This window comes from Abramis brama (genome assembly GCF_963993115.1).
Source record: "Abramis brama genome assembly, chromosome: 25".
NCBI lineage: Eukaryota > Metazoa > Chordata > Actinopteri > Cypriniformes > Leuciscidae > Abramis > Abramis brama.
The window spans coordinates 18116510-18139038 of record NC_139987.1 but is presented as its reverse complement, the minus strand read 5'-3'; the positions used below and the strand labels follow the sequence as shown (position 1 = coordinate 18139038).

The 22529-nt window shown below is 38.7% G+C and overlaps 1 protein-coding gene across 6 annotated transcripts in view; it reads right to left on the bottom strand.

The window, feature by feature from the left end:
* Positions 1-5679: 5679 nt before the first annotated feature.
* Positions 5680-22529, bottom strand: part of stard13a (StAR related lipid transfer domain containing 13a) — a 68973-nt gene continuing 52123 nt past the window's right edge. For all 6 annotated transcript variants that reach the window (XM_084104775.1, XM_084104776.1, XM_084104773.1 and 3 more), the window contains 12 exons: positions 19534-19615; positions 17901-17964; positions 14289-15622; positions 13767-13937; positions 12653-12812; positions 11253-11451; positions 10941-11154; positions 10107-10221; positions 9486-9731; positions 8739-8956; positions 7800-7976; positions 5680-7187 (listed from right to left, as the gene is read on the bottom strand). In XM_084104775.1, the coding sequence (XP_083960901.1) occupies positions 7070-7187; positions 7800-7976; positions 8739-8956; positions 9486-9731; positions 10107-10221; positions 10941-11154; positions 11253-11451; positions 12653-12812; positions 13767-13937; positions 14289-15622; positions 17901-17964; positions 19534-19615 (3098 nt within the window). In that variant the 3' untranslated portion in view covers positions 5680-7069. The remainder of the gene's footprint in view (positions 7188-7799; positions 7977-8738; positions 8957-9485; positions 9732-10106; positions 10222-10940; positions 11155-11252; positions 11452-12652; positions 12813-13766; positions 13938-14288; positions 15623-17900; positions 17965-19533; positions 19616-22529) is intronic.

Sequence of the window (22529 nt, the reverse complement as noted above, 5' to 3'; positions counted from 1 at the left end):
AAGTAGGTTTTTGACAAAATTCAAAATGGCGGAAAAATTTGCATACCGGAAATGAAATCGGAGATATACGTTTTGCCCGTCTTGAGCCAAGGATTACAGTGATATAAGACACTTGAGTCTACGACAAACCGTCTAGGAGTAATTAGCGATTTCGTACTTTTGCTTACTATAGCGCCACCTATTGGCCAATCGGGGTCATAATTTGATAACTTCTCCTCGATTTTTGTACTACCATCTGGCAAAGTTTCAAGTCTCCAGCACTTACGGTTTGGGCTGCACGATGCGTTTTACAGGAGAATAATAATAATAAAAATCAGGACAATTACAATAGGGTTTCAGCACTTCGTGCTTGAACCCCTAATAATAATAAAAATCAGTACAATTACAATAGGGTTTCAGCACTTCGTGCTTGAACCCCTAATTACACACACGCAGACAGGTTTGTGTCACTTCATTTCTGAGGACATCACACTGACTTTTATTGTTTGGAGTATTAGCTCACAAGTTACTAATTACTTTTATAATGCTTTTTGCTTTTTTTTTTTACATTTTAGAGCTTGACAGCAGAAGTCCTCATTTACTGTTATTATATGGAACAGCCACAGTGTTCTTCAAAAACTCAGCTGCGTTCCACAGAAGAAAGAAAGTCATATGGATTTGTAATGACATAATTCAATGTTGAAAAGGGTTAATTTTCTATCAAAAAATGACCAAAATGTCGCATGGTAAATACCAAATAAATACCATGGTATATGTATATGGGAGTCATTCAGCACCCTTTGGATCCCATCACTATACACGCCACAGTATTTTATTTTATTTTATTTTATTTTATTTTAAGAGGGATATAACAAGCACATTCTCTGAGTAGTCATGACAGCTGCATATATCCTCACACAATAGAGACTGTAAAGCCAGTGAATGTGACACACACAGAAACACACACATCCCTGCGGACTAAAGTACCTGCTATCACAGGAACTCACAGATGAGGCTCATCTGTAAAAGGTTCTGCTGATGAGAGGTCCAAGTAATTGGTCACATCCTGGAGTGGATGTGAATCACAGGATGTGCGAGTGTGTCATCAGAGAAACCAGGTAGAAGATGAAAGATACTTGCGATTCCAAGAATGCATTTTCTATTGACCCAAAACTGAAAGCTTTGCATGACATACTATTGGAATAAGAATTTAGATTCTAGATTCATACCTCCATATACTCTCACTGCCCATGTATAACAGGATTTTTATATTCTGTAAAGCTTTTTTAAATTATTTTAAATCAGGTCTCCCATAAAGGCACATGCCAGCTTTAAGGCTTGTATTGCAATCAGCAAATAGCTCTACATTTCCTAGAAAATGATTTAATATGCTACTTGCGTCATTGACAGCATACAGCCACAGTGTGAGAGACAGCGTGACTTTTTATGGGAGAGAGAAAAGTGTGTTCGCACATACGCACGCAAGCTAAATGTGTGTCTGTTGAACAAAAGCCATCAGTTGGAGAAAACGAAGACAGGACAATGAGTCATGGGCCAGCAGATGATAAGAATCCTGTGCTTGGTTTGTATTTCTCGCATGCCATGTTGGAGTAGCCCCGCCCACAACTGAATCTCATTGGCCCACAATCGTGCATCCTAAACAAGTGCAACATGTATTTTCTCGGTTGACAATGTAGATGCGTTCACACTTTTGAAATGTTGCAATAGAATCACAGCCAACCAGAACATATTGGATACTTTAACAGTTGGGTTCCAGGGGGAAAAAAATCTCATTTATTTTCTCCATAGGGGAACTGTTATTTTAATAATTTATAACCAGTTATAGTCAGAACTACTGTGAGGTACAAGACTTGTAATCGATGGTATATGCTTCTGTCTACATTACCCATGATTTTTCTGTCATCACTCAGCTACTTAGCTCTCTCCGTTCCACTGTGTGTACTCCAGCGATCTCTCACCATAGCATCCACGACCTCCTTCATCATCTGCAAAAGAACCACAGACTGTCAGTATGTCTCACCATCATTATTCAAAGACATTCTCCATTATCGTCACCCACTGGTGCTCACCGCTATTTGTTTCAATAAACCTGTTTCTTACCAGTATCATTTTGTCTTGAGTCTCTGTTCCATAACACAATGCTTCATGGTATTGTAGTTAAAGAGATAGTTCACCCAAAAATGAAAATTAGCCCATGATTTACTCACCCTGAAGCCATCCTAGGTGTATATGACATTCTTCTTTCAGACGATTACAATCGGAGTTATATTAAAAAATGTCCTGGCTCTTTCAAGCTTTATAATGGGGGTGATTGGGTATATATTTTTTGGAAGTCCATCAAAGCGCATCCATCCATGATAAAAGTGCTCCACACGGATCTGGGGGGTTAATACATTAAACTAATTGTAGTCTATTACTGAATGATAAAATTTGTAAGTAGTAACGTAATCTATGACATTACACATTTTAGGTAATATAATCAGACTACTTTTTGATTACTTTTGACCTAACTCATTTAGCACATTGATTTGAATAGTATAATCTTCTACCATATTGATAAAAATAAAATAAAAAACAGAGAAAGAAAAATTGGTTTTGTTTTAGCAACATGAAGTGCATTAAACATTACATTACATCAGGGTTTCCCTATGTAGGGTTATAAATAAATAAATAATTTGAAAATAAAATAATCAAAATACAACACTAACAAAAAAAACAAAAAAAAAGGATTAAATATTTTATTTGTTTATGCTGTGTGGCCTCTCAGTTTTCCATGTAATTATAGTCACATGACTAGTGGCCGGTCTGTGTGTGCAATTCCATAAAACGTTTGAGAAAGGAAAATTTTAAAGATAAAAAAAGAACAACGAGGGAGAAATTAATTCAGATTAATTTACTGCCATTTTGTGATTATTAAGTAATCATGTAATCAATAAAAAGTAACAGTATTCTGATTTTGAGTATTTTAAAAAGCATCTAATTACAAGTAATTCATTTTTGTAATCTGATTAGGTAATCCAGATGACATCAGTTACTACCCAGCACTGCTTATACCTTTACCTTTTTGTCGATTTTCAAATACCTTTTTGCTACTTTTTAGTTTGTAATGTTGTGATTCACCTCGTACCTGGTTGGTTTGGTACATGGCTTATAATTCTTTCCAAGACTTTTTAAAAAAAATCCCTATGGGAAAAATAAAAGTGAAAAATACTTGTGAAGAATGCGGAAAAAAAAGCCACAAAACAGTAGACTGTTGCTGGTTGTGGAAAAACAATACAGACTGAATGACTTTTTGGGACCTAATTTGATATTATATTAAAATGATGAATAGCTGAAAAACAAAGCATCCTATAAGATATATAAAACAGTAAATCATATAGTAGTAAATAAGAACAACTAAACAAGAAAGGTTGTGTGGTTTAGGATTGGAAGAGAAGATGATAACAATAGAGTGATAAAGAAAAAATGATTCAGTGGTTTTTATGAGAAAGCCCATATCACAACTGATGAGAAAAAGACTCTGAGCTCCCCTGCAATCCTGTCATCCAGATAGCCAGTGTATTGTGTGGAAAATGGAAGGAGAAACAAAAGAAAAGAAGAAAAGACGATAGACGAGAGTGCTAGAGGGGCCAGGAGATAGTGAGGAAGTCAGTGACATGAACAAAATGGTAGCCAAGGCAACTGAATTTCTCTCCTTTTTTTTTTTTTTTTGTCTTTCTGGGGCTGTACATAACTCACGTATTTTTTTTCTCTAGATGTATGCATCTTTGATTCTCTCTCTCTCTCACTCTCTGCATATACATCTACATTAGGACCATATCCAGCCACCAAATTGACACTCTGTCAACTCTAAAAGCATGAGTAGTAGAAATAAACAGGACAGGAGGGGAAAGTGAGGTCATGCTGCATGTGTCTCTGGAAGATTCTCTCTCTCTCTTTTTTAAAATCCTCTCTGATAGAAAGACAGTAATTAGCTGAAGGTTGTAGCTCCATATTGTTAATTGTTGGCCTGAATTGTTCCCAGGAGAATTGTCTAATCAAGCCGTCTGATTGAAGCTATAGATCTGTTTATGGGATGTTTTGCACGTTTTGCTTTGTTGAAAGGCCAAACCAGACATTATCCTCTCCAAAAGCAAAAACACCCATAGTCTCTCTTTCTCTCTCACACACACTCAGACACAAACATCAATAATTCACGCATTTGATCTTTTATTTATTAATGACCTTATTGCTGTGCTAGGATTTGTCCGAGGTATAGAAAGTGATTGCTTTTTGTTTTTTGGAATTCAATCTGCCAGGCTTCCTCTGAGGCGGTGCGCATATCTGCACTGAATCTTTGAAACAGGGTGAAAGATTTAGTCAGATGTCAACTGAAAAACCAAAACAAGTCTGGACAGCATGAAGGTGTCATAAAATGATGATATGGCCACAGCGCTGTATCATGCCTGTAGAGCAGTGGTTGATTAATATGGGATTTTCAATGGCCGATGCTAATGCAGACATGGAAAGCAGGGTGGGGGATGCCTGATATATTATACAAATTAATGATGACAAGCGCGACTTTCACAAAAATGCTCTAATTTAATGGACATTTTATAAATTTTGTATCAAATTTCACTCAAAATATTAGAAAAGTAGGCCTATGTCCTTTGAAAGCACCACTATATAGCCTATATAACTTACAATATTGTAAATGTCTTTACGCTCACATTTTGATTAATTTAACACATCATCGCTGAATAAAAGTATTAATTACTTTTATTAAAAAATGTTCATTGACGATATGACATACAAAAAAAAAGGGTGGAAAACCATGGGGGAAAAAATGAAAATAATGTGTATACAGATATTGTTAAAAGTACAATTAAAACACGAGGAACAACTAGTTATTCTCACAGTTGTGTGTCGTTTTCTATTTTTTAAGCTTTACCTCAGCTACCGTGGCTTTAAGAATCTCATAAAAACTGCGTAGTAGGCTAACTTACTCGGACTCATTTAACGTAGCCTACTGGTTTTACTACGTAGTAGACAAGTACGCATACAACTTTCAATTCTTTGTCCAATGAAATTAGAGTGCGAAACTGGTTAAATAGCTAAATAAACCCGGAGCATCTGAAACCATTCCTGAAGGAATAGCTTGTGGTCGACAATGTTTATGAAATCTGACCTTCTTTGGTATAAAGACACGCCATACTTTTTTGCTCCCTAATGATGATGTATGGCCCGCAGTGAGTGTCCTCTGCCTTTCATACTTCTGTGTCTAGACGTGTTATTCAAATGGCGTGGATCAATAGTTCCCTTGAGACTCTCTCGGGTTCTGCAGACCCAGGAGAAAACACAATCACATCTATTTACTGGCAATGTTGTTCATAAGCCATTGGATAGTTATTTGACCTCTACATTTCTAAGTTTGTTGTATTACTCAAACGTACCTGCAAACAAGACGCCAAGCATCCAATGCTACTGTGGTGCATCCACACTGCCCTCTGGTGGTTAGCCTTTTTATTCAGCCTGTGTGATTCTTTGGAAGTGAGACGCCATTGTTGATTTACATTACAATGTTTTGAGAAAGTTACGCTATATTTAGGACACGACTATTGGACTGACCAACAAGACAGAATAAATTCAGTGAATACAACAACAAAAAATCAAACAAAATATGTCCCAAACACAACAAATACTGAAAACAGTAAAACATTATTACATTGAGGTTTTATTTTTCACATTTCCAAATGATTGGAACTTCAACCACCCTGTTAACTGTTCAAAAACTACCTTTGGAGCCACAACATATCACCCTCCTCCTGCCACCGAGCTCAAGTCAAACCCAAATACACAGTTCCCATCAAAACAGCACTGAACAAGCCAGCTGATTAAACCAGCTTGCAATGATATTTCAAGCAAAATATTGATATGATGAGGAAAATAACTGAGCATAAATGCAGATAAACCTGCCAATAAGCCTCATTTTTGTACAAAATTTACAACCGGAATTGTATCTACACATTTATACACAAACACACACAAATGTACAGCTTTGTGAATAAAATAGACATGCTTCTCAGAAGCAGTGAAATGAATTCATGTCCCAGACATTGTAGAGTGTGACACAGCAACATATAACAATGACAGCAATAATAATAATAATAATAATAACAATCCATAATTGCAACAATCACTAGCATTGCCTATATTATTTACAACTTTGTTTGGTTTTTCATCTTAAATCATATTGCATTGTCAGAAGAGCAGAGTACTGGTGCATTTATCATAATAATACATTATTGCTTAACAGTGAACGAAATCAAAGACTAATGTAACGATAAACAACATATTTCAACAGAACTTAGAAATAATATGGGCTTGTCAGTAAATACTTCACAATACGTCACCAGGGTACAATCTTAGTTTAAAAATATAGTCACTGTAACACTAGCTTCATTCAAATGAGGATAAAACACCTAAATACAGAGTTTTAAATAATGTTTAGACAATAAGGTACCTAAATTTGAAGTGCTTGGTAAAACTAAACCAGACCTGCTGTGTTTTGATTAGCATGAGGTGGCTTGTCATCCACATCTGTTTGTTGTAAGCGAAGCTCTGAAGGTGCTAGTTAAAGCTGTCTGCTGTGGTAAAGACTGGACAACAGGAAGCAGCATTATGACTTTCTTTTATAGGCATGGCTTTATGGCTACGCTGGAGTCTGTCTCTGTCACTTTCTCTGTCCATCTTTTCTCTTCTCTAAACACATGCCCCAAAACACACAACAAATGCCATTTCAAAAGTGGCAGTTTTGAACAGCTGCATAAATTTATATGAAATAAACGGACTAAATTAAATGCCCTATAAGGGGTAAAACACTCTAAAACGAATCCCAATGATCCACAGTCTATTAAACCAACAGGACATGGCAGTTTGTTGTTGTTTAGGGGGGGCTAGAAACACAAATAACTGTTCCATTTGCTCTCGTCTTTCGTCGTGAATCTCTCTAAGTTTGTCCTCTGTGACTATCTGCCCTGACGTCGAACCACATCCCAGTTCCCTCACGCCTGACTCCACGTAGCCCGGCTCAGATTTTGGTCTCTGGGCCCTCGGGATCCAAAGCCTGGAAGGAGTTGCGGATGCGAGCGGCCTCGCTAGCACAGAGATGGCCGAAGGCTTTGTTGTACCACTCTGGAGACTTTCCTCTGGAACAGCAAGCAAATATACAGCATTTAGTGAAGTGTAAGTGTACTCAGGTGTAATTTTTAGGACAATTAAGAGATGTACAGCATTCATTACACATGCTTTGAGAAAGTACACAAAGTACTTTCTAATGAACCAGAGGAATAATTCTGTTCAAATAAAACAAACTATTTAAAGACAATTACAACCATGTCTGTTTTATTAAAGAACAAATCACATGTGGTATTAAAATATATATAATTTTATTACACATATTTACATTTTTTATGTTGCAGCCTTTCACTAAAATGCTTTAAAATAATAATAATAAAAAAATCCCACATCATTCTGCACTCCATACCCCATAATGACAAAGCAAAAATCAGCTTTGTAATAACTTTGTTAAAAATGTATAATAAAAATGTCTTATTATTATCAATGTTGAAAACAGTTAACATTTTTGAATAATATTTTATGGAAACCCTGATTCATTTTTGAAAGATTATTTGATGAATAGAAAGTTCAAAAGAACAGCATTTATTTGATATTTTATATCATTATAAAATATTAATAAAACTATTCATTCATCTTTCTGACTCCAAACATATGAACGGTAGTGTCTTCAATGCACTTACTTCAGATCAACTCTGCATATATGTGTGAGTCTGGACTTGCCAGAGCCACATGGTTCTAGCAGATACTGTGATTCCAGAACGACCCCTCTCACTCCGGCCAGCTGTGGGCTTTCCTCATGGTCGACCGACAACGACACCAGTACACACACCCCTTTTGGCATATCTGTCCTCCACGTCCTAAACAGAAAAGAAAACAACAACACCAATATAAATCACAGCAAACACTCTTGATATTGACAGTCCTGACACAAGAGATGTAGGTGTCAATCTGCCAAATGCAAATTTGATTAATTATCAAATAACATGCAATATTCCTACGATCAGATTACTGTTTGCACCTCACAGCTGCGTATTTGTCAAATGATGTTAAACTGTAATCTTACAGTGATATTCAGGGCATGACCTGGGTGGTCTAATTTGCTTAGTTCAAAGCATTTTATGTTGAAGTATCAGAAGTGTGCTCAGTGAGTCTCTTTCAGTAATACTCCATGAATGCCCAGCTGTTCAGCGGGGGAATGCTAGATCTTTTTAAGACCTCAGCGTTCTGAGAATCACAAGGACCGAATGACGCACAAAAGCTCTCGCTGCAGATGCTCAAATGAAGCACATGCCTTTATTACAGCTTTAATGGTGTAATCAGTTAAGCTTATTCAGATACTTGATAATGGGATCAAACATAAGCACACGGATCCAACAGTAAACAACCCTTTTCACATTTCCGGGTTTCTCAGAAGCGGATGTCGTCATAGTTGGGTAAACTTCTACAGAGGTGAATGAGAGATTACATGAAATATATATTTTTTGTGTTCCCATTTGCTCAAATAACAAAAGAAGAGGGAAAAAACAGAGAGAGATTGATAATGGCAGCTATAAATGTACATACATTAAAACAAATGAAAATATAAAAATCTTCAGATCAGATGGTGTTTTTGTACTCACCTGAGCACCACAAAGTCTCTGCTGGGGTGAGGGGCCATGCTGTTCAGCTCATACTGGTACACTTCTGTCTGCTTGTCCAGAGTTTCCAGAACCTTCCACTGCAGCAGGTTACTGTCCCACAGGTGGCGCTCTCGCAGTATACGGTACAGCACCACTGATGGAGGAGCCTCCACCTCTGCAGAAACACGCCAGCGTCTCAACGGGGTCCCGTCTCCCACCTGCGCAGGACAACAGACTTCCCTCAGACTTTTAATTATGTTGAAGCCTTTTGTTTTTTTTATTGGATAGGATAGACCATGATCTACTTCCCATGCCATGTATCTGTCTATAATTTCAATATTCACATTATGTGTCCAAACAAATTTGATCCGACGTTCATAATTCACTAAATGTAATCAAGATGTTAAAGAGAGAATTTAATAAATACATTTAAATAAAAAACAAAAAAATAAATAAATGTTTTAATTTATAGTATTTTATTTATTACAAAAGGAAATATTAAAAATATAGTCTATGCAACATGAATGAATGAATAAAAACATACATAAATCTGTATCTAATGCCGCGTTCCAGGCAACCTGTAACCCGTGTTTTTCCAACCTTATACCCGTGAAAGTGCACTGGAACGGCAGTCAAACTCGTGACTTCCCACCCGTGAACTCGTACTAGATCGATGTACTCCCAGTTACGAGTTGGAAAAACACGGGTTACAGGTTGCCTGGAACGCGGCATAAAATTCATTCTTACCTTTTTGAATGATAGCTCAATATTGTCAATGTTTGATCTGGCCACCCAGCCTTTGGTCTTGTCTTTGGCTTCTTTCATCAAATTCTGTATCATGCTCTCCAGATAAGAGTGATATGTACTTTCTTCCTCTTCTTCCTCTTCCTCGTCCGGTTGTGACTGTTTTTTACAGAGCTCATCCAAAGAGGGCGCCAGCAGCTCAGCTTCCATGTACGAGTTCCTGGACTGAGAGAGCATCTCCTGAGGAATCTGGACAAACCACATTAAAAGAAAAAAAAAACATTTCAAAAGAAGTCTCCTTTTGTCCTCCAACACTGTTCTTTTAAATAGAGGTCAGTATTTTTTATGTTTTTGAAAGTCTCTTATACTCACCAAGGCTGCATTTATTTGATCAAAAATACAGTAAAAAATCTTGAAATATTATTACAATTTAAAATAACTGTTTTCTATTTGAATATATTTTAAAATGTAATTTATTTCAGTGATGACACTGTAATGTATTCCAGGGAATCCCATACTGAAAATATTACAATGATCAGCTAAACATTTTGTACTTGTTCTGCACACAATTTTACGTACCTTACAACTTCTCATTGCAAACATGACAGAACATGTATCTCGTACCTCAAACAGCTGATTGCACTCAGCAATCATGTGCGAAAGCCCCTGAGTAGCCGCAAGGTTCTCATTCAGGTCCTTTTGGTCTGGCCGCCCAGTGGCATACTTCCTCTGAATAGACCTGAATGCAATAAAATACATCATGTGCTTGAGCTTCCATGTGATCCATTATATTTTCACAATATTTGTGGCTGTAAGCATATAAAACAAACGATTAAACCAATGAAAAACATCGGTTATACTTCATTTTGATGTGTCCCTGTTACAGTGTAATTAAACATTTAAGCACTGAGTAATATTAATTAACTACATGTACTTACTATAGGGTTAGTGTAGGCTTAGGGTTTGGTTTGGGGGTAGTTTTAAAAGCTTGCAATTATGTCTAATTTATAGTTATTACTATAGTAAATACATGTAACGTGTAACAAGGACATTAAAATAAAATGTTACCTAAACATCTCTCATGGTACACTTTATACATTATGAAGAAGTCTCCTAATACCCCCACCCCCCTTTGCCCAGTCTGGGTAAGTCTGAGGTAAAGCTAAACTACCCGTCTCTTTTAAAACGCCCACCACACCTCCTCCTGTCTCTGGCCCTCAGGGAAGTGTGTCTGCTCTGTGTTCATTAGGGAGCATTACTCGACACAATGATGTGGGAGTTGTTTTTACATTGAGTTAATAAAACCCTTCACGCCTTCTCATGACACCTCAGGGCCAGGGAGTCCTAATGACAAAGCACACATATCATCCTATAGCTCCTATACAATAATGAAACCCAAGTTTCACCCTTTCTAAGTAAAGCACATGTGTTGGAATGCACTGAAAACGGAACTGTTACCTAGGCGACAGGTTATCATTCTTCATGATGTTGAGGTGGAAGAGAGAAGGAGCGAGGCACACTGCCAGGTTCATGGGGGTCATCTGGTTCTCCTCAACAGAGGAAGTGACATCATTTAGGAAGCACAGCAGTGTCTGCAGGACATCACGGTTTTCGTCGGCCATTAGCATGATAGCTGCCTGCACAGCCTGTAAGCGTTGTTCTTTAGGGACATCTGGGTAGAATGAAAGCACAATAGAGAGCGTTAGGGATTTGAAAGTACTGGATGTAGCATTTGTGCACATGAGCTGGTAACAGACAGGAAATGCTTACACTGGTATATGTGGAGGATGGTCTCGCCCATTTTGCTTGTGAGGAGAGGCTCAGGCAGGTCTCTGAAGAACTGTTTGACCATGTCCGCCACGTCATACGCAGACTGATCCTCGTAGTTCACATTTTCTGGGGAGGTTTCACACATTTGCCTGAGAGCCTGAATACGAGACTTCACTCCAGATTTGCGGAAAAGTCCCACCTGAAGCACAACAAGATAAGGAAATAATTGTACTTTTTATAAAGAAAATGTGAGAGGTGGCGTTGTGGGTGGTTGCCTGGGTGCCGCTAAGTGGTTGGGTTTTTTGGGTGGCTGACAAATGAGTGGCATTACCATTGCTTGGTGAAATTTTGCTGGCAAAATCCACTCATTTCAATAGGAATCCAAGCGATTGGGGGTTTTAGAAGGGCAAGGGTTTACTGAACAAAAGTCTATGTAAATTTATGGACTTCATCCACCAGATGAAAATCTTACGTCTGATTATTTGGAAAAGAAATATCACTCATCTACTCGACAAACCGCACAATTTGAGGTATTGTTCATGACTGTTGCACAAACGTTTGTTCGAAACCTAACCCAAAATATGAGCAATAGTAATAATGATTCGTAATAACGAAGCGAATACATCTCATTTGATCATGAATTACTAAGACATTAGCATACAGGGAAGAAAAACAAAGACTTTGGTTTGTAAACTTTGGCTTTTCTATCTTTAGAAACACAGCAGTCACTGGACTAGACCATCAAGATTTTGAGAGTTTGAAATATCATAGGCTACGTTCACAGTCAGTCCAAATCCAATTATTTGTGTATGCGATTGGAATCAGATCCAAAAATTATTGATGTCCATACTATGTATCGCAACTGTTCAGATCCGATTTGTGTATACGTGTCAATGCCAATGGTAGGCATACGCCAACAACAACCGCAACATGGAGGGGTTTGCAATACAGATGTTGTCATATTTACAACATGACAATATGTAGCCTCCGAGCTGGACTACTGAGGCAGCGGCAGAACCGTAGGAGGCTGGTATGAGAGGCTTTATTATGTGCTGTCGTCTCCATCGGTTTCAAAACATGTCTCCATTTTAGGCTATTGTCATTTTCTGCTCGTCCGGCACTTTGCAACACCACAACCTTGTTTGTGCAGCAACTTTCAACATGTTTCCTATAACAACGTCTGATGTTTACGTTTTATGTGACAATCCACGCAAAATCCGATCAGAGCAGTCAAACTGAAACGGATTTCCAGAATTTTTGGCCGTTCACACTTGCTAAATCTGATCGGATTTCAAAAGGATTTCGGATTTGGACTGACAGTCTGAATGTAGCCTTTGACTGTGACCTAAATTAGACTGAACCTTATAATCAATCTTGCAAATGTGAATGAAACCGTGTACCTGGTCCAAACACTGGCTCCTTAAAAAGCGCAGGGCGAGCTGTAAGCTTAAGGGCAAAGGGTGTCCGTAACGCTGGACGTGGACAATCAGAGGAACGCCGAAAACCACCTTATCCTTGTAGTCTGGTCCCTTCATTCTCTTCATAAATTTTGGCACTGACCTAAAAACATATATATATGCACAGCATTAAAAAGAGGATATCAGTTTATGTCCATATGTATGTATATAAAGGTACAGTCTGTCTGTGTGTATAGGATCTGCAATAAGAGTTTTGATATATAATGCAGGAAGGAATGCGAATGGAAGAGTGCAGAGTTGAAGGGCAGAACTGTGATTTACTGGATAAGACTGTTCCACAAGCTCTGGAGTTTTAACACTTGACTCACTTGACTGAGGAGAAACTTTGATCAGTGTGTCATTCAATAAGAGCTAATAACTGATAAGAAAACCCCAACGACACACCACAGGGACTTTCCAAGACTGACTCATCTTGTGGCTTTAAAATAATTATTGTAACTTATGTATGTAGACTTCCATTCAAAAGTTTGGGGTCAGTCATTTTTTTAAAGTAATTTGTATTCAGCAAAGATTAGTGACAGTACAGACAATGCATGAAACAAATGATTTCTTCTTTTTTTTCTTTTGAACTTTCTAATAATCAAAGGAAAAAATCCACAAAAATATTAAGCAGCACAACTGTTTTCAGCATTGATAGTGCTAAGAAATGTTTCTTGAGCAGCATATTAGAATGATTTCTGAAGGATCATGTGACACTGAAGACAGGAGTAATGATGCTGAAAATACAGCTTTGCCATCACAGGAATAAAATACATTTTAAAATATATTACAATAGAAAACAGTTATTTAAAAATTTTCATAATTTCACAATATTACTGTTTTTATTTTATTTCTGATCAAATAAATTCAGCCTTGGTGAGCATAAATATTCAAAAATATTTAAAGAATATCACCAACCCCAAACTTTTAAATGGTAGCGTACGTTATGATGCTGAATACTTGATGTCACATTCTTACTCATTGTACTCCATTGGTAAACATTTTTTTTTAGGATTATCCTAATAATCAGTCCCAAATTTGTTTGTAGGCAACTCACCAAGTCCACCCGTGCTTGTTGGACATGGAGTATTTTTCCATGACTGCAGTGAGACGCAATAAAGAGAATTTCTGCAGCAAGCTAAGCTGGCCAACTGATTGGCTAGATATCTGAAGTGAGATTCCTGATTGGCTGAGGAGGTTTGACATCCTGAAGCTTGGCCATCTAAGGCTAGAAATACAACAAAAACATAAATATTCATGAACATTTGATCACATAAAAATGATTTAATGCTGCTCTTTAAAGTATAAATAAAAATCTTTTTTGTGTTCTTACACACCAAACCCCAACAAAAATTTAAGGGGCAGTCACACAAGATTTTGTATCATGCATTTCAATTATCAGTATCTATATCTAGACACGTTATATTGTCATCTATATCTGATATACATTTATATAAGAGAAGCTGTATGGATATCTAAAGCTTACAAGCTAGTGTGATCGCACTTTGAACACAAATCACTTTAAAGTTTCTCGATATTTGAATGAGCGCCTCTCAGTATATCCATCCTGAAGTCTTACTGTGGTCGTGTGAGAGAAGCTCCCACCCCCGAGTCTCTCCTCTCTCTGGTGCTGGAGGTGTCCGTGCCATTTAACGAAACCCCGTCCCTGTTGCCATCACTCGGAGTGGTCAGGCCTTCGACCGAGGTCCCCTCAAAGTCCAGTGTGATCTGACTGGAAGATTGGCCGTCAATAATCCTCTGGTCCCGCCCCCTGCTGCCCTCCCCCTCCCCCTCCCCTTCACTCTCCGGCAAGACATTTTTGGACCAATGGTCCACGATCTGCTGCAAGCCATTCACATGCTGCAGTATGTCATCTAAATGTGGGAATATATCCTCCTTTTCAAGGTCCAATAAGTCCCCCGTGCTCGCATAGAGGTGTGAACCGGGTACGTTATCGTACACGCTGATTCTGCTTCCCCTCGGGCAGCAGCGCGTCACGGGCCGGAGTTCCCTTCCGCCAACTTTCCTGCACTTATACAGCTGTGGCTCTGAATCCAGAACCTTCCAGTTTCTTTGTCCCTTACTGGCTGGTGTCAGACTCTCGATTGACAGCGCTTTAGGGAAGGTACCAGGTTTGTGATCTTTTGGGATATGCACCAATAGCTCATCATAGGAGCGGAAATCATTTTTGCGGCTCTTTTCAACTGGTCTCCTCCTCTGGGGGGCGCCGGCGAGAACATCAATGTCTTCGAGGTAGACACCTGCACGTTTACCAGGAGGATACAAGTTTGAGACACGTCCCTTCATGTTTGGCGTGCTTCCGGTACTACCGCTGGTCTCCGACTGGCTACTGGCCTCACTGCTGGCCAACGAATTTGGGCAGTTGTTGGCAGATGGCATGTTTTCAGAGTTTAGAGGCCCGTCGTTAAAAATCTGAACACATTGTAGAGTCTTTAACGCCTCTGGCTCACTTTGCAGAACTGGGCCGCTAATAACCAAAGAGCGTCGCTCTGAACGACCCATCGATGGCCCCCATGTCCGACCCAGCGTCTCCATCCTCCTCAGAAAGTCTTTGGCGCGTGTGCGTCCACGTCGCCTGCTCTTGGCAGGAAGTGAATTGTAATGAGGCAGCTCTCTGGGTAAGTGCAGTGGGGTGAGTGAGGCGGAGTCAGGCATGGCAGCCAATGAGTCTTCACTGTGCAGGGAGCAGATCTCCGGCTCACTGAGGTCTGTCAGAATGCTCTCGCTGCTCACAGTGGTCCGCAGATGCTCACCCACCTCCGAGGGGCTCCGCTCCTCTTCTCTACCCAAGAGGTAATCGATGTCTTGCATACGTGACCAGCGCCGACTGTTCCACTCAAATGTCCATCTATTGCTGATGGCCAGCAGGTCCTCCTCATCAGAGTCCTCACTCTGCGGGCACAAGAAAGCACAGGAATAGACTTAGTTCGACATATATTTGAGTAAAATGTTCAGCTCCTAAACTGTACAGTATTTAGACATTATTCTGTGGTATAAGTAAAAACTGACTTGCAATTCTGATTCAGTGGACGATAAAATAGGCAAAAGATCTCACAGTGTTGCAGGACGGTATACAAACTCTGTCCCGGAGGACCACTATCCTGCAGAGTTTAGCTCCAATTTGCCTCAACACTCCTGCCTGTTCTAGTATGCCTAGTAAGAGCTTGATTAGCTGGTTCAGGTGTGTTTAATTGGGGTTGGAGCATAACTCTGCAGGACAGTGAACCTCCAAGAGCAGGATTGGACACCCCTGCCACAAAGAATATCATTAAGACTTGGAGATGGGCTCCTTTGACTAGGGCCAGTATGCAACTAACTAGCTTATCAAGGCTCTAGCAACCAGCCAGAACTCCTTAGTATAATTATATTAAATAATATATGGCAATAAAAAAAACGCATAATAATTAAATAAAAGAAAATGTTATGGAACATACTGTACTTTAGTGTACTCTAAATAATCTTTTTTGCATTACAGTAATGAGAATTTGATTTTTTTTTGCTTTGCATTAAGCTACCAACAATTATGTTTGGGGATTTAAATAAGCTCATAAATTATTTTGCAAATGTTTTTAATTTGATCTTTTAATGCCAAAGTATAATTTTTTTCATTTGTATTTGGAATTGAATCTTTTTCCCCACAGCTGTTGTCTTTCTTTCTAAAACAGAAAAAAAAACCTGACAATTATTTGTATTGCAGTCAAATGACTAATTTATTTATAGTTGTAATTTATTCAGTTATTTAAAAAAAAAAATAATTGTGATTAACATGATGATATATTGATAGATATTAAGGCTTCATTGTACAGATGTAACCAATATGTTTTATAGATAGTAAAGTCCAGATATGTGAGCTCACAGTACAGGAAAGAGCTGTGAATGTCTCTGACACCCTCTTAGTATTGTATATACTTTCACATCCCATTTCCTATTTAAAATATCACAGACCTCATACATTTAAATTGAATAATAGTGATGATGTCAAAAGAGGCTCATGGTATTTGAAAAATGTCAGAAGACTATTTCAAAAACATCCCCTAAGTCATACTAGCTGGTTAGGGGAATTCTCAAATATCATCCAAACAAGAGGACATGAACATAACAGGTATCATATCACCATCTGGATGTGTTATAGACAGCAACACCCAAGACCCCTTTCACATGCCTGAGACGTCAGTAGAAGCAGAAACGTCATAAATGACCTACTGAATGAGATCCACAACTTACAATCATAATTAGTCTGAAATACGACCCCTGAGTAAACAGTCAAAGAGTCTTGAATGAAGATTAAACTGACACTTCTGTGCTTTAAAACCATCATCAATTCTATTGACTGCGAACGGCTGCTCTTTTTATATAATCTTCTTTGTTATAAGCAGTTCACAAGCCAAATAGCCATCTTTAAAACCTAGACGGACAGACTTACTCTAAAGAGATTTTTATTTCGCAGACATACCTGCACCATAAACCAAAGCCATTATAGTAATTGTAAAAAACTTTGCAGTTTATTTAATAGAACAGATATTTCATTTTCATTTGTCTCTAAAATAAAAGGGTGAATATCATGAAGAAATGTTTTTTCATTATTTGAAAATGTATTTTGAATAGACACTATGAAATTACTTTCATGACTATGAAGGACATTCCCCCCCAAATTCTCATTACTGTAATGCACAAAAATCGTATCTATTCAATATAATGTAATACAGTAATGATGTAACTGTTTTCAGCATTGCTAATAATAAGAAATGTTTATTGAGCTGCAAATCAACATATTAGATGATTTCTAAAAGATCATGTGACACTGAAGACTGGCGTAATGGTGCTGAATATTCAGCTTTTTTTAAAATAAACTACATTTTAAAATATATTAAAACAGTTCTTTTAAATTGTAGTAATATTTCACAATATTGCTGTTTTATTGTATTTCGATCAAATAAATGCAGCCTTGGTAAGACATTAAAAATCTTACTAACCCCAAACCTCTGAATGGCAGTGTATACGTATATCACAATATCACGATATACATATATACACACTGTATTTTATGCTTTCAATAATACATCTTCATTGTTTGTAAATATGACAGATATTTCTTGACAGATTTACCCAAATCCCATTTAGGATAAAAAAAATGTGTAAGTAAAAAAGAATCGATTAAACAGCCACTTACTTTCTTCTTGGGGAGGCTCACGTCCAGTTTCATGGAGGCACACTTGTTCAGAGTGTTGAGTCGACTGGAAGAGAGAAGACACAGTCACTGGTGCATCCGTCACTCTCATCTCCACCACAAAGAAACCATACAGCCACAGAGAGAGAGAGAGAGAGAGAGACAATCCACTGTAGATCCTACACTCGTCTAACCTCTGTTTGCCTCTCTACGTGCAGGTATAGATTTCAAGAAACTCTCACTATCTGTGTCCTGATTGGCTGCCGGAAAGAGTGACGGGACAGCTTGGCAGCCGTAGGTTCTAATCTCTTTCAAGACATGGCCATGAATGAATGAGACTCTGATGGGGCTGAAGAAGGAAAAACAGAAGGATAAAGAGCGAGAGAGTGGGCAATCCACCTTCTCGTCCACCTCCTCTTTGATCTAACCCTAAAGCGCCCTTTAACGTTCTCATCTGACTGATCTTCACCCCTGAAGAGTTTTCCTCCACCCCTTTTTACACACACAGACACAATCTTCTTTACTCTACAAAAGACTGCAGACCCCTCACTTCATACCCATTCCAGACACAAACAAGCTATTATTTTACCTATAAAACCAGACTTGTTGTTTTTGACACGCTAAAATGTTCCGTCATGACATCAGCTCTGTTAATCAGCTGTCTGCCGAAACAATCTGCTCCACTTTTCAATCTAGATTCCCTAATTAAGCATCCAGGTCCAGATGGCCACATAAATATGCGTAAGTATCGTGTCTGTGGCGTGATAATGAAACGCCATTATCATTCCAGCAGACACCGTCCTTAAGACTAGTGTGTGTATTCTCTGACAGTAAAGCTGTCAGATCTCCCTAACGCTGTCATTAGTGGCATTAGACAGGGAGACAACCTGCTAGAAACCCTCAACGTCTCAAACCCCGGGCCTCGTTTCACGAAAACACACACAACCATCTGTTAGTAGCCTATCCCGCTACCCCCCCCCACCCCCACCCTGCTCTCCCTCAGGCCTTTGAGAGGGACATCAGAGCGGACTCCACGGGGGCTGCATTAGGGATCAAAGCGACGGGGAAGGGGACAGACTTTATGGAGGACATGGGTCAGACAGCTACAGAGGTGAGGTCGCCACCGGGCTAGCACCGCCAAGCTTTCTCGTACTTGTACATGCAGGATGGGGGGCAACTATAGTGTTTCGTCTGGTTGGGTACTGGTCTTAAAAAGAACTGTGAAGTTTCTTCAAACATGTTTGCTCATAAAAAAGACTTTTGGGAAAAAGGTGTAGTGCATTTTTATGAAAAAATTAAATAAAAACACGTTTGCTTATGAAAAAGAAGAGTTGTTTCAGTGGCAGAGAAAGCTACTACATCATTGTGCACAATAAGACCAGCAACATTAAATTAGAAAGTAAATAACGATTTTAATTTCATGTTGTCCTTAAAGCTGCCATTCTAAACACTGAGCAACATAAACGGCCAGAACAACATAGCCATCAGAGCTCGAGTGATTGACAGTAAGGCCTTTGATTTTCACAGCTGTCATTTTAAGTAAAGACGGTGTATCAGATTCCATCCTGTAGACTGCAAGACTCTCAATCTCAACAATCTCAAAATATTGAGATAATCTAGACATTTAGAAACTTACCGGCAAAGAGGCTCCACAAGGTCTTTGTCGAGAAAGTCATGGTCCCTCTTGACTGCGGATATTTCAATGGGAAACTGGGAATCTGTAGGCAGAGACAGGAAGCAGATCACTTTTCTGTCCTGTTCAAGAGGTTTAATGTAACCAACATCTTCAAAAGTTCACATATGGATTATGTGCATGTTATTTAATGATATTTTCAAGACATATGAAGCGAATCACAATCATGAATTAAACTAGAAAGGGAGAAATAAACACATAGAGATAAGTGGATAAAATGTTTCTAGTTCGTCCAGCCAGACATCTGCGGAGGTTCTGCAGAGGATCACTGATCCACAGCAGCTGTGGTGTAATTCTTATAAAGCAAGCGCTATCTCTGGCAGACGCTCCTTCACTGATTACATTATACTGTACACAGCAGACCAGGGTAACACTTTAGAATAGGGTTCCGTCATTGATGAATAACTACACAGGAACAAATGAGTAATGCAATATTAACATTCTAGTAACTGCTATTAACAAGAAACTCTGATTATCTAATTAGTTAATAATAGCACTCAATTGAATGAGGTAGTTCACTATTAGCTAAACAATAGTTAAACAATAACTATTATTGATTACTTTATTTTGATGGTCCCTTTTGAACAATCTGTTGACTATAAGTAACGTTGCACCTATGTGTCAACTAACTCTCATTAGAGTATTAGTAGACTCTTCTAATATCTGATATCTTCTTATTGTGATGGTCCTCCAACAGATATTCTATAATTAACTTTGTAAGTATATGTCAACTTATTCTAACCCTAACCCTAACAGTCTACTAATACTCTAATAACACTCTAATGAGAGTTAGTAGACATGTACAGTGGGGAGAACAAGTATTTGATACACTGCCGATTTTGCAGGTTTTCCCACTTACAAAGCATGTAGAGGTCTGTAATTTTTATCATAGGTACTTTTCAACTGTGAGTGACGGAATCTAAAACAAAAATCCAGAAAATCACATTGTATGATTTTTAAGTAATTAATTTGCATTTATTGCATGACATAAGTATTTGATACATCAGAAAAGCAGAACTTAATATTTAGTACAGAAACCTTTGTTTGCAATTACAGAGATCATACGTTTCCTGTAGTTCTTGAACAGGTTTGCACACACTGCAGCAGGGATTTTGGCCCACTGCTCCATACAGACCTTCTCCAGATCCTTCAGGTTTCGGGGCTGTCGCTGGGCAATACGGACTTTCAGCTCCCTCCAAAGATTTTCTATTGGGTTCAGGTCTGGAGACTGGCTAGGCCACTCCAGGACCTTGAGATGCTTCTTACGGAGCATTTTGGGTCGTTGTCATGCTGGAAGACCCAGCCACGACCCATCTTCAATGCTCTTACTGAGGGAAGGAGGTTGTTGGCCAAGATCTCGCGATACATGGCCCCATCCATCCTCCCCTCAATACGGTGCAGTCGTCCTGTCCCCTTTGCAGAAAAGCATCCCCAAAGAATGATGTTTTGTACTCATCCTTCTTCTTCCCCCAAACACGGCGAGTGGAGTTTAGACCAAAAAGCTCTATTTTTGTCTCATCAGACCACATGACCTTCTCCCATTCCTCCTCTGGATCATCCAGATGGTCATTGGCAAACTTCAGATGGGCCTGGACATGCGCTGGCTTGAGCAGGAGGACCTTGCATGCGCTGCAGGATTTTAATCCATGACGGCGTAGTGTGTTACTAATGGTTTTCTTTGAGACTGTGGTCCCAGCTCTTAAAGAAAAACTAACAGGTCTGTGAGAGCCGGAATTCTTACTGGTTGGTAGGTGATCAAATACTTATGTCATGCAATAAAATGCAAATTAATTATTTAAAAATCATACAATGTGATTTTCTGGATTTTTGTTTTTGTGTACCTAGAGGTACATACCTCTACATGCTGTGTAAGTAGGAAAACCTGCAAAATCAGCAGTGTATCAAATACTTTTTCTCCCCACTGTAGGTGCAAGGTTACTTATAGTCAACAGAATGTGTTAAAGGGACCATCAAAATAAAGTGAAACCTTTTTTTTCATACTTCCCAGAGGACTACTAAGAACTATGTTCATAGTTAATGTGAATAATGCATAATGTATAATTCATTCTAAAGTGAAGATCGTGGTAACCCACTAGTAATGATTCAAGAATTGCCAAATCATTCAGAAGGAATAATTACTTCTTTGGGACAGTATTCTAAAGTGAAAATCATGATAACTCTCTAGTAATGACTGAAGTCATTGTAAGCTTTTGAGGTTTTTGTAAAGTGTTACCCAGACCAGCTCTGAAACTGAACCATGGTAATCGCTCACTCGAAATGACTCAAACAAATGCAGACAATTAGCAAAAAGGAGGAGAGACAGATCAGGATGAACACTAAGGTATTTTCCCAGTGGAATATGGGAGTTCATTTATGTCATAATGGCATAATAACCTCACAAGGCCAAAGAGAGCTTTTTCCATTTTCTCATGAGAGCCAAGCTATGAATTTACACGGCATTAAATATAGAATTGTTGACATTTTATCGCTCATTGACGTAAAGCATCATAAGGAGGAGTCGGGGGAACAGAGAGAGAGAGAGCGGCAGAGAGAACAGTATCCTCTCGACCCCTTTGTTGGCCTATGCGGAAGACTGAGGCAAAGGCCTGTATTTTCCCGGCAGTGATAATGAAGACTTTTTCCCATGACCTCTTCCTCCCTTTGGATAGAAACTCTAGTCTGCAAATAGCTCGCCGTGGCCCGAAAATGACCAGAAAAGATAAAGAGGGAAGAAGAAAAATGTGCTGACAAATGGAGCACACAGCTGTATAAATGCAGTTTTTATTCCATATGTCTTAAGCGGAAAATCAAGAATAATTCAGCTTGTGATCACTGCTTGGCTTCTGTCCGCCCAGTTGAGGTGGGATGGGATAGGTGTGATCTCAAACTCAAAGCAACTCTCTCTCTCTCTCTCTCTCTCACTGCATTCCTGATTTTTT